Source organism: Corvus kubaryi, unplaced genomic scaffold (assembly GCF_017639235.1).
Source record: "Corvus kubaryi isolate FWS band 111438036 unplaced genomic scaffold, C.kubaryi_AGA036_p1.0 37398, whole genome shotgun sequence".
NCBI classification, from domain to species: Eukaryota; Metazoa; Chordata; class Aves; order Passeriformes; family Corvidae; genus Corvus; species Corvus kubaryi.
The window spans coordinates 39,395,080-39,407,085 of NW_024581137.1; the positions used below are offsets into that span (position 1 = coordinate 39,395,080).

The window sequence follows — 12,006 nt, forward strand, 5'->3', positions numbered from 1 at the left end:
CTTTCCACCTTAAACATGAGGAAAAAAGTCACATCATCTTCCAGTTTCCACTGGGGTATCTAACAAAGGAGAGACTTTTCATTTGATTTCATTTGAAAAACCTCCCTGAAAGTTGTTGTATCTGTGCCATACCTTAACATGAGACCTTAAGGGCTATTAAGAGGTATGGATTTCCCTTTTAAGGCAATATTGAGAACAGAAAAAAACCTGGAATTCTGTAAGTGGCTTTTATAGGACTATATTACAAGCACTGTCTATGGAAAGAGAACATATTTGGAAATGTTTGCTATATAGGTGCTTGGGCATTGTTGTATGGATATGAACAGGGAGCTGAGTCGGCTGAATTTCCCTAACTGCTTGGGGACATTCCCTGTACTTCCAAGTCATAAAGAAATGTGTGAAGAAACAAGCATCAAAACAATATACAGAATTTAACTCATCATTAACATTGGAAAGTATTGAAAAATCTGAACTGTGATTGCTGACCTCTCAATACATTCAGTATTTCTATTCATGCAGATGTGTTGAGATATAAATGAAGAACCTGAATATTAAAAAAAAATATTCTAAAAAGTAAAGAAATGGTATGCAAACTGCAAAATGCGACGCTTGAGGGCTCAGACTTGCAATGCAAATAGAGCTTGACTAAGCTTTGTATTCTGATTTTGATCAAAGCTTTCACTTCTATGAATAGAAGAGAGGTAAGAAGCAAAATTATAAAGCAGAGGTCTAGACAATTATATTTATAAAGTAAAGATTTCTTATAGTCTTTGAACAGTCCTCCCTTGCTGGTATCCTTATATTTAATAAAATACTTTCTGTCCTTGGAAGACTATTTTTCTTTGTTCCTTTATTGCTTTGTTAAACTGTTCTACTTTTAGAGGCCACAGAGAAGAGGTGAGAAAAAAAAGTCAGTTTTCAGTTTCGGTAGTCTTCATTTATGAAAAGGCCTCAATTTTCCCCAGAAGTAATCACAGTACTTGCATAAAATATATTCCATAAAGAAGATTAAGCATCCCTCTTTGGACTCAGGATCATTCTGGATGCTTCATAGGACTATGACAGATCTAGTCCTGTGCACTTGCTTTCTTGTCAAAAAATCATGTCAACTTCTCTTTGCCCTGCTTTTAAAGATTCAGGTACTTGAAAGGAAAGAGTGAAAAGAATGTTAATTACCATTGGGCTCAGAAACTAAAATTGGTTGGTTTTATAATGGCATCAGAGAACTCTGAAGTTAGATAAAGAATTGGTAGCATATCTTCTAATGTTGTATATTGGTTTTATGCACAAGATAGTAGTCATAGAAGTGTAGATGCTTTATTGATGTCAGTCAGAGAGAAATCTGGGTTAAATCTATAATATTTCCTTATATCAGGGCTAGTTACTGTGGCATGAATTTACAAGCTTAATTCCAAGGAAATTGCAAGAATATATTACAGTGTAAATCATTGCATAACACAGAGTAAACTGGCAACAAAAGGAAAAATACATGGTTCTTTATAAAGATCAGCATTTTTCTTGTGAAATGACACTTTCTTCCTTCACCTTGAGATTTTGTAACATTTTCATTTGAGATAAGTTGTATTTAGAAAAATAAACACAGAAAGTGCAAACTTAAGACCCTTAGTCAGTCCTTGTTTATTACTTTAATAGTTGCTGCAGAAGGCAGCAAAATATTCAGTGACTCAGGAGGCAGGGGAAAGAGCTGATTTATTTGGTAAAAATATTTAGCCTTTTTATTTCTGAAAACTAATAGACACTGTTGGGGGGATGGAGTACTCCTTTAGATCTCTGTAGGAATGCTTTTATAAGGGCCAGTAGGGCAAGAAGAGCACAAATTGCTTTTCTGCTTCAGATGGAAAGACAATATGCTTCCAACATTTTGTTGCAGAAGTTCTGGCTGAGAAGTAAAGACCTTGATTACACAGTGCAGATGGGACTGCTTCCTGTAGCAGCAATGCAGACTGCCTTTTTGTTTTGTTTTGTTTTTTTTAAGCATTGCTGTAAAAAGCATATTTCCTGGAAACCACAGTGGGAAGAAAGCCCAGTTTCCACACATATTTGTCATTAGATATTGAATGGTTGTAAATGTAAGGAGGCTGAGCTGGGACTTCTTGCAGGTTTTAACATGCAAAGTAAAAACTTTGAGATACTATCGACTGATATATTTCTTGGTTGCTGGGGCTATCTGTGAGTAAAATGAAGATATATATCTATATCTATTTAATAGGAGACAGATGACATCCAAGTCACATCATCAGCATGATGATCAGATTTCATTCTTGCTGGGATGGGTCTTTGGTGTAATTACATGAGAGCTGTCCTTACTTTCAAAGATTGAGAAATGTGTTCTGTGAAAAAGTGACCTTTATTTCCTTTCATTTTTTCTTCAGGCCATTTTGAGTGGTTAGAAGCTAATGACAATGCACTATATGAAAGTGCTTCTCTAAACAGCTCCATGTGTCATTGTTCCAGCAAGAATTGCCATTTTCAGTTTCACTACTCCATGGCAGACAGCAGTGCTCTCAAGGCAGTACTGCTTATGAATCAGGTAAGGAGAAACACGTGTTCATTTCCAAAAGGTAGCCAGGTGTTACCAGACAAAATGCAAGAAGATACACCTGCTGCTACATACCTGTCCCCTAAGTTAGTTTGTGCAAAAAGTAACTTGGTGCCATTCCACTGGTCCATGCAATTGCAAAAACCGGGTGTTCGCCATATCAGCTCTAAACTAATTTGATGGGTGAATCTTCTGCAATAAGACTTCAAGGACAAACCCAGCTGTTATGGAATTTAAATAATTTCAGATTTCAGGGGTGAGATCTATAGTAACAGCTTTTCTATCCCTCTTCCTGTTATGGAAATAAGAAAATAGGTGTTTTTGTCTATGGAGATATATTAAAAAAGATGTCATTCACTCAAGATGACTGGAAAGTTCTTGATTAAACACCTGCTTTTCTTTGCCCAAGTTTTAGAGCAGTAAGTTTTCTATTCTTCTACCTATTCGTAGCTAAAAGAGCCCTGTCAGAATGAAACACAAACGTCAGTTAGCAATGCTAACTATTTCCATCTTTCTTACCTCCCTTACCTTGTGAGACTTTCTAATGCTAGGATGTTCTCTTTTGAAAACCTGGTTTAATAGGTTAGTATTGATGCTTTGTACTGCTACTTAATGAAAGCAGTAGAGCTGCTCTCATTAAGTTAATGGCTCTCATATCTTGATGCTGGAGTTGAATTCTTATCACCCAACAATATACATATTAAAAAAATTAGATCCACTTTGTTCACAAAGATAAGAAGCTAAAAACCCCGAAGTGTAACACAACCAAGAGGTCTTCAAATCAGGACAGGTAATGGAAATAATTTATTTCTTTCCAATTGTGTCTTTGAGTATTCATGAAAACAACTCCAGGCTTTTGCTCATGTTTCATTTATAGAAGTGCATAGTGGTATTTTTCTATGACCCATTACTGTGTCAGGGAATTGTAACATAACCAGTGCTCTGGTCAGAATACACTGAGTTTTGTGCCATAGTACTTGCCAATAAATTCTCAGGCATGACACTTGCTGCAATCTTGAGACAGAATAGGAATATTGATTTCAGGGGTTCACCTAAGTAGCAGCATCAATGGACCCAATTTAAGAGTTTTCTTTCCCTGAAAACAGAGCAAATTATGTAAGTGAAAACCATAAGAAAACTGACATCTAAGTTCCCATAGAACTGGGAGCTAGATTGAATTATTTGATAAACTGGTTCTTACATGCCCATTAGAAGAACATTTTCTGGCATTTATTACATCCGTCCACTCTGTTTCCACAGGTTCTCTTAACCCTTTTGTGGTTTAGGTATTGTATTTCTCCTTCAATCAGAAGTGTGTTTATTGCACATAGACTTATTTAAAGCTGATGTGAGTTACTCATACTGTGAAATTTGCCAGAAAAAAAACCTTCCAAAACATAAGCTTCTGCTGGTAGCTTCAAAACCCCCCGCTACAGACTCATATTTAGGACTTCTTAAACTGAAATGAAGGAAGAGTTGGCTTTTACACATTTTGCTACTGAATCATTAGTTTGTTTATGAAAAACAAATGAATTTTCAAAACTAGCCATTACTAAGAAACAGAAGTGAGGGTCAAGTGCTTTTTCTGACCCTGGAAGACAACAGAGCTGCTGTCATGGAAGCTGTCATTTCAAAATAACATTTCACTTGTGTGTACCTTGCAGTTTTCTTGCACATCCTATCACTATATTTACTGATCAAAACCTCTTGTCTTTGGATAACTCTTGCTAAATCCCAGCACTGACAGGCCTAACACACATGGACTGGATTACACTAAATGTACAGTTTTGGTACTGTTAGAGGGCAGGTGCCACAGATGTTGAAAATTTATCCCTGGCTTTCCTCACCCTTTCAGCAGCAAGGGAAAAGATGAATGAACATATTTTGTAATATAGACATTATGGTATCAATCAGAAGAAAGGGAATTTAAATTGCTCTTGGGTATGAAGAAGGATAGGGAAAATGGACTCCTTTTGTCAACAGTAACCTGTTGTTTACTTACATTTAACTTGCAGTCCATGATAATCTGCAGCTTTTCCTCTTTTATTGCTGGTTTGCCAAACTACTCTTCATTAAACACTACTGCATTTGACCATTTGATTTTTCTTAATTATTTAATTGTGACTCATATATCTTTGAACTTTGTCTCATTGGTTTGGAACTGGTGTCTGTACACTGAGCTGATTTTAAATTCTAATGATGTCCTTCAGAGTGCTTGTAATTCCTCCCAATATAGTATTATCCACATTATTTTAAAATTTATTTTTCATCCCACTCTCCACACTCTCCAGACAGTTCGTTAGCACTATAATTATATGAGGCTCTGGAACAGACCTATGCAGAACTCTATTATGGTTTTTTTTTTTAGTTTAATGGAAAACTATTGGCATCTCCTCTTTGAAATAAGATCACACTTCTATTTGCACACACATTTTACAGTAATTTTATCAACACCAAATCACCACAAATTTTTTAAAGCATGTGTTATATGAGATTGTTAAAAAAACCTTAACAAAATGAAGCGACTGATTTTTCAAGTCTGTTTATGATGAAAAAAATATTACACTGCTAAACACAACTTGCTCCTCATCAGAAGCAGCTAATGCAGGTTTCTAACTTTCTAATACTCTAGCTGCTTACAAGGTTGTTAGCAATTTGTTCCAGTGTCTTAAGAATTGTTCAGCATCTTGGCTATAATTGCATAGTCTATATTTTTCTCTTAACTGTAATAGATGTCCTTTGTTCTCCCAGTTGTCTAATTTCCTGCATATTCTCCTCAGGTTCTCAGAGCTTGCTGTTGATAGTAAGATATACCTTCCAGTATGTAACCTTTACTTAAAACTTCCTAATTCCATTCCAGTTTTAGTAATTCTGGCTTATATGTGTTTGTAACATTATTCTTCTATTCCGGTCCATGTTTCTGTTCCCATTTGGCAATATTAACTGCTCAACTAACATAAAATATTCACAGAATCATAGACTGTCCTGAGTTGGAAGGTACATACTAGGATCATTGAAGTCCAACTCCTGGCCCTGCATAGGTCACCCCGAGAGTCACACCATGTGCCTGACAGCATTGTCCAAATGCTTCTTGAGCTCTGTCAGGCTTGGTGCTGTGACCACTTCCCTGGGGAGCTGTTCCAGTCCCCAGCCACTGTCTGGGTGAAGAACCTTTTCTTAATATCCAACCTAAACCTCTCCTGGCACAACCTCAGGCCATTCTCTCAGGTCCTGTCATTGGTCACCACAGAGAAGAGATCAGCGTTTGCCCCTCCACTTCCCCTCATGAGGAAGTTGTAGATTGCCATGAGGTCTCCCCTCAGTCTCCTCTTCTCCAGGCTGAACAGAACAAGTGACCTCAGCTGCTCCTCTTATGACTTCCCCTCAGACCCTTCACCATCCTTGTGGCCCTCCTTTGGACACTCTCCAATAGTTTAATATCTTTTCTATATTCTGGCACCCAGAATTGCCCCCAGCACTCGAGGTGAGGCCACCCCAGTGCAGAGCAGAGCAGGACAATCCCTCCCTTGCCCGGCTGGTGATGCTGTGCCTGATGCCCCCCAGGACACGCTTGACCCTCCTGGCTGCCAGGGCACTGCTGGCTCATGTTCAACCTGCCATTAACCAGGACCCCCAGGTCCCTTTCCACAGGGCTGCTCTCCAGCCTCTCAGTCCTCAGTTTGTACAAAATTAACCATCTCTTAACTGACAGATAAATTTTGACATTTTCTGTAAAATCTAAAACCAAGTAAGATAATGTTGAGTCTATCTTTTCCTGTTCATTACTTTTTTGTTACTCTCCTTGGGTAATGGACTTATTCTTCTTCCTTTTATTGTCTTAATCTTTACATCTTGTATGGCTTTAAAAAATATGGAAATTAATCAATAAAAGGTAATTTAAACTAATGCTTATACATGCAAGAATATTTGTATCCTAATGCACTAAAATTTTTCTGCGTGTTCAACAACACTTGCAAAAGTCGTGTGAGTACACTTCTCTGCAGAAGGTAAAGTTGATCTATTAATCATTGTGAGGGAACAAATAAGCCTTTGTTCCAAATTACTCTCTGAAAAGAGAAGTAGGACCAAAATAATGGGTGCAGTTGCACAGCAGTGCACGTATCTATAGAGAAATATATTAAAAAAAAAAAAAGATAAAAAGTATTTTATAAATGGAGAATTTTATAAAAAGTCATGATTTCTCTTCCATCCTTCAAATCTGAGTACCATTATCTCAGAAAAAAACATTGTGAGGAAAAGGAACATTTTAGCTTTACGAAAGTTGTTTATTGATAGTAATATATCACAGTAAGGGGAATAGAGTAAAAGTATCTTGAGAAACTGCTCCCCTGCATCAACAAAATAAATCTTGAAGGAAAGTACTGGAAAAGCAACACCTTCCATATTTTAAAAGAAGGCTAGTGACACAAGGAATGTGCTACTGGGATTAACCCATTTGTAGCAAAGAGGTGGAAGAATATGGCAAGCAGAGTGAATACTACAAGTATTGTGAGGAAGAGAAATAATATTATTGGCTTATTAGAGCTGTATAAAATCAGGGGGTAAAATCTGCTTAAAATATTGGTTCACCTGAGGTGTCTTACAGCTTTCAGTGTAAATAAAAGTCCTAGAAGGTCTGGATACTGTACAGAAAACTCAGGTTTTCTGCTACAAGCCATTTTTATTAAAATGAATCTGTGAGAAAAATGGTCATGGGGCTGGGTTTCTAAGCTGTTATGTGAACGTGAGGTGCATCCTGTCAAATACACAGCAAATACAGAGTGTTCCCCAAAGACATACAGATGTGTTTGAAGGGGTTTTTATGCAGGTATATAGGGGGAATATGTTAACAAAAAGCAGACATTTAACCACAGGCTATGGTTTTAACCTGCCATGCAGTATGGCTCCTAGTACATCATCCTTTTCTGGGTCTTATATGTGCCTGCTGTAGGCTAATAGATTTCCTTTGGAAGATGAATTGTTCAGTAAAGTGAAGCAAGTTTTACACAGAATAAAGTCTCCTCAACCAAAAGACTTTTGCTGAATATGTTGCATAAACAAGTGGACAAATACATCTTATAGTGATGTGGAAACTCACGGCTGACTTTTATTTCTGAAGTATGTCGTGCTTTATCCAATTTGATCTCTTCTGTTACTGAGTGTCTGTAATTACAGTATTGCCTTGGCCCTGTCTTGCAGTTTTCCAAAACTGATCTTTGAACATATGTTCAATAGGGATGTAATCTTCCAGCTTTGCTAATATATCAGAATGGCCTTAGTAGGAAAAGAGCACTAATTGGCTGCCCATCACAAATCATATCAGTGTTGTTCTGCTGGCTCAGACCTCACAGCCTATCAAGCAGTAGACAGCACATTTCTCCTTTCTTATATTACAAAACAGGAAAAAAATAACTGTCTTTGTCTATAGTATTGATAACATTTCACATACCTATCATAACCCATTTTATTAATCTCCTGTAAGATAAATTGTTTTTATACTATCAATTTCTCTTCATACAAGAGACTCTTCATTCCTCTTACCCTGCTTTGCATCTTTTTCTGAACTGCCACTAATTCTGTAGTATCCTTTGTGGAAAAGGTATGACCAATACTTTGCACTTTCCTAAAAATAGTCTCAATATTGATATTTTTAATAGTAAGTCTGTGTGTATGTATAGCCTATATTAACTTTTCCTGCAGGCTTTTTCTATCTTTCTCTTTTTGCTCTATTTTGCAACTGCTTCTTGAAAAGATTTTCTAAAGATATATAAAGTTCAAATTTCTGCCTTCTTTCCTTTATGCCTCAGTATGTTCCAAGCAGGATCATGACCAGAAGCAGAATGAGTGGGAGCTACTTTTGCCAGATTATTGAATCAAAAGGGCTTGGAGTGCTTCTATAAAGGGAACATCACCATAATTAGCACTCCTGCTGTTATCCTTAGGAGATGGAATGAAAATGGGAGGATTAAGGTAACTCAGAGCATGACTAAAAGTTGTTAGGTTTTACTCTGTGTGCTTGCTTTACAGATCTTAAAAAAAAATGTTTTTAGCACAATTGATTGGGCAATTCTGGCAGACCCAAAATTCAGCTCTAAGAGAACTAAATCTAATTAATTACGTGACAAAATATAAGCAGTTATTTATGAAAAGGAAACTTATGTAGAGAACACCATGGAAACATATTGTTAAATTCAGCAATAACATGGCTTAATTTGCATGTTAATTAACTTTAACTATACCAAGTCTACTCCTGATAATTATATTATTAGTCTGTTTAGCCAGAATACACATATGTTGTTTCTCCTCTCTCCAACAGACCTCAGTGAAAAGATTGCAAATGAATATGAGAAACTATTTTTTCACATGGAGCAACTTTGTGTATAGCGGTTGTTCGGCTGGGAGATGAAAAGATGGAGGACAAAAAATGGCCTTGACAACTTCTGGAGGAACAAAAATTATCTTTATAACATTGTTTTCTACATTTTACAGGAGGAGCAGGTCTTGTGGGAAACCAACAGCATGACTAAGAGGGAATGGGTCAAAGTGACTATACAGCTACCAACAGGGCTAGAAAATATAAAGGTATGAATGAAAAAGGCATGTCCTCAATTTTTGAAGATGCTTTACTTTGTTGTTTATAAATCTTCTAGGAAGCCTAAAAATTTGTTAAAATTGTGTGTATCTTGAATGTCTTGCTATTTTTTCATTGCTTCAATATGAGTAAATCTCTGGTGTTAGCTCAACAAAACATCTACACAAACATGACATGCAGAAGCTGCTGGGCTTAATTAACATGCAAGAAAATGAATACAAATCTCATCTGATTTTAAGTAGTCATCTGAGTCCAACTCAGGTATTGCCAACTCATTTAAATGTATATATACTATTAAGTGAGATGCTGTCAATGATCTTTGTGGAACTTCAGTGAAATGATGTAAACCACTAATTGAGAAGATACCTTCTCCTTGAAATTTCGGGCATAGAGGTAAATGCTAAATTGCAACTTCTTAATTCTTATATGAATTTACAAGTTCCATTTTAAATAATTTTTCCTTTACACTTTTTTTTTGTAGTTCTGTAAATAACCATCATATTTTACTGTTTCAGCAATCAGCTGAATATATAATCTCTATGAAAGGACAAAAAACTAAGCCCACTCCAGAAATCGATGTTTTGACAGGTATAGAATGAATGCATTTCAGCAAGCTAGTAGGTTCTAAGTGTGTGTTATTGCCTGTCTCTCCTTTTCCCGCAAGGATAATTTTGAATAAACAAGCAGATGTGTAATTAAGCTACTATAGTATCTAAAAATAAACAAACAAAAGCCTGCTCAGTTTATATGTGTATAAGTAGGAAGGCAAAACGAGGTATTCTTGTACAAAGACTGCAAGGATCCCTTGCACTTAGGGAAGGAAACATACTATCTTTAAAATTGTGTTTATTTCATATTTTCAGCACAGCATTCTGCTTTTTGAACTGGTAGAGCGAGAATGGAGAGTATTAGAAGACTTTTGTCATTTTGAAGAAATTGTCTCTAGCGGAAGACAACGACACATAACTTATTTTTTAGAAAGACAAATGCCTCTTGAGATTTCACTCCAACCTAATTCCCAGGCTTTGGGGAGTGTGTTGGACCCTTCTGCTTATGCCCCAAGTCACATCTGTTGCAGTTTCCTTCTGTTTTGCCAGATACTCTTACACCTTGCTTTCTGACTCTTGCACATAACTACTTTCTGAGACTCACACTTTGGTCATGTCCCAGCCTGTCAAAACCCACAAATTCATTTTTTATTTATTTCTCCAACTTCTACTCTTGTTTCTCAGTGCTCTCTTTTATTGCCATCCTAATCTTTTTGATGAATCCAAGCTTTCTTCCTCCTGCTTGCTGCTTTAACTAGGTAAAAGAAACCTGGAGAGCACAAATTGGGTAATTTCATTGCTTTGAGAGCCAGGAGAGCTGGGCTCCACCTTGGAGCAACAGATGTTCTTCTGGAATTTCATTGCTATAAATCAGCTTGTGCTAAGTCTGCGCAGAGCAAGGCAACTCCGTCAGAGAGACAAATGGTCTCTGAATCTCTGTGTCTATGTCAATAGCAGTAAAATAAGCAGGGCAAGGGCACAGGCCCAAGACTGGTGTGTGATAGGCCAAATAACTAAAACATCAGCATGGTTCCTAGAAAGGTTTTGACCTAAGAAAATGGCCACATCCCATCCAGTGCTCAGAACAGTTCCAGGATTACAAGCAGGTAGGGAAGAACCCCACTGCAGAGACTGCGTGCATCCATTTTATTTTACATGATGAAACAGTTATCACTTGTTAAGCTCTGCTATGCCAGTTGGTGTCTGAGGACAGTCCTCAGCCCAATTTATGTACCTGTAACTGGAAATTTTTCTCTAGAGCATCTGCAAAATGAGATTTTGCAGACACTTCAGAAAGGAAGATGGAGTCTTTGGGATATTACGTTTCAGGACACCTTTCTAAAGCACAGAAACATTACTACTTTTTAGCTAAAAATTTATGAGATCAGGAGTTTTTCTTTAAAATAGACCTTTTTTTTTTATTAAACTTCAGCTTAAAATTTTCTGTAATTTCCACCTGAGATAGTCACACTAAATTTCAGATTCTGACTGGAAATTTATCATGATTCTGCAATGGAAATTATGCAGCACTTTTTACACCTAGAACTGCTTTGTGAAAATAAAAATCAGTTTCACTCCGTTGTCTGTTAATGCAAATACTTTAACTGTAACAATTTACAGCTTATGTTTAAAGGAACACTCCATAGCAGGGCAGGTTTCATCTGCCTGAATAGCATCCAGCTCTTGGATGCTGCACCATCAGAGCCACCAGCTTTCTGCTCCTCAGAAGGACCCACCTGCAGCGATGGGCAATCCGCGGTGCCTGGATCAGCCTGTGCCTCTCACCCGGATTGCTCTGATGGCAGCGATGAGGACCCAGCCACCTGCTGTGAGTGAATCCCATTGCTTTGGAGGGAGACTGTGCTGAAGAGTGCTGTGAAACCTAAATGGTTCCATTCAACAAATCACTAAAAAAGTATTTTAAATTTATATGGCTTCTTTTCCCCAGAATATTTAATGAAGTACAGGTTAGAGAAAATGTTCATGGCATTTTCTTCTTTCCTGTCGGCCCTCAGCTTTATGTTTTATATACAGCTAGTAATTATTACCTCAGGCCTGGGCCCTAGGGTATATCACCATGTCCTGCAGCCATAGGGAGGAGGAGGAGAGAAGATCCAGCAGGCAGCAATTGTGCAGCAAGATTGATTTATTTAATTATTTTACAAACTCTTTTATAGACTTTTTTCTTCATAGTCTAATTGGACAAAGTATCAGCCACCCCTTGGGGTGATTGGCTAAAATCCTAAAACATCCATTATCAAAATATTTTCCTACTATACCATAAACAAGACTTTTCAAGGTTGCAG

At 37.2% G+C, this 12,006-nt stretch overlaps 1 protein-coding gene across 1 annotated transcript in view; it reads left to right on the top strand.

Moving 5' to 3' along the window:
- The window catches only part of MALRD1 (MAM and LDL receptor class A domain containing 1), a 237,235-nt gene that overhangs the window by 18,318 nt on the left and 206,911 nt on the right, over positions 1-12,006 (top strand). The window contains exons 7-9 of the mRNA XM_042044140.1: positions 2,394-2,551; positions 9,050-9,142; positions 11,321-11,528. Of these exons, the coding sequence (XP_041900074.1) occupies positions 2,394-2,551; positions 9,050-9,142; positions 11,321-11,528 (459 nt within the window). The remainder of the gene's footprint in view (positions 1-2,393; positions 2,552-9,049; positions 9,143-11,320; positions 11,529-12,006) is intronic.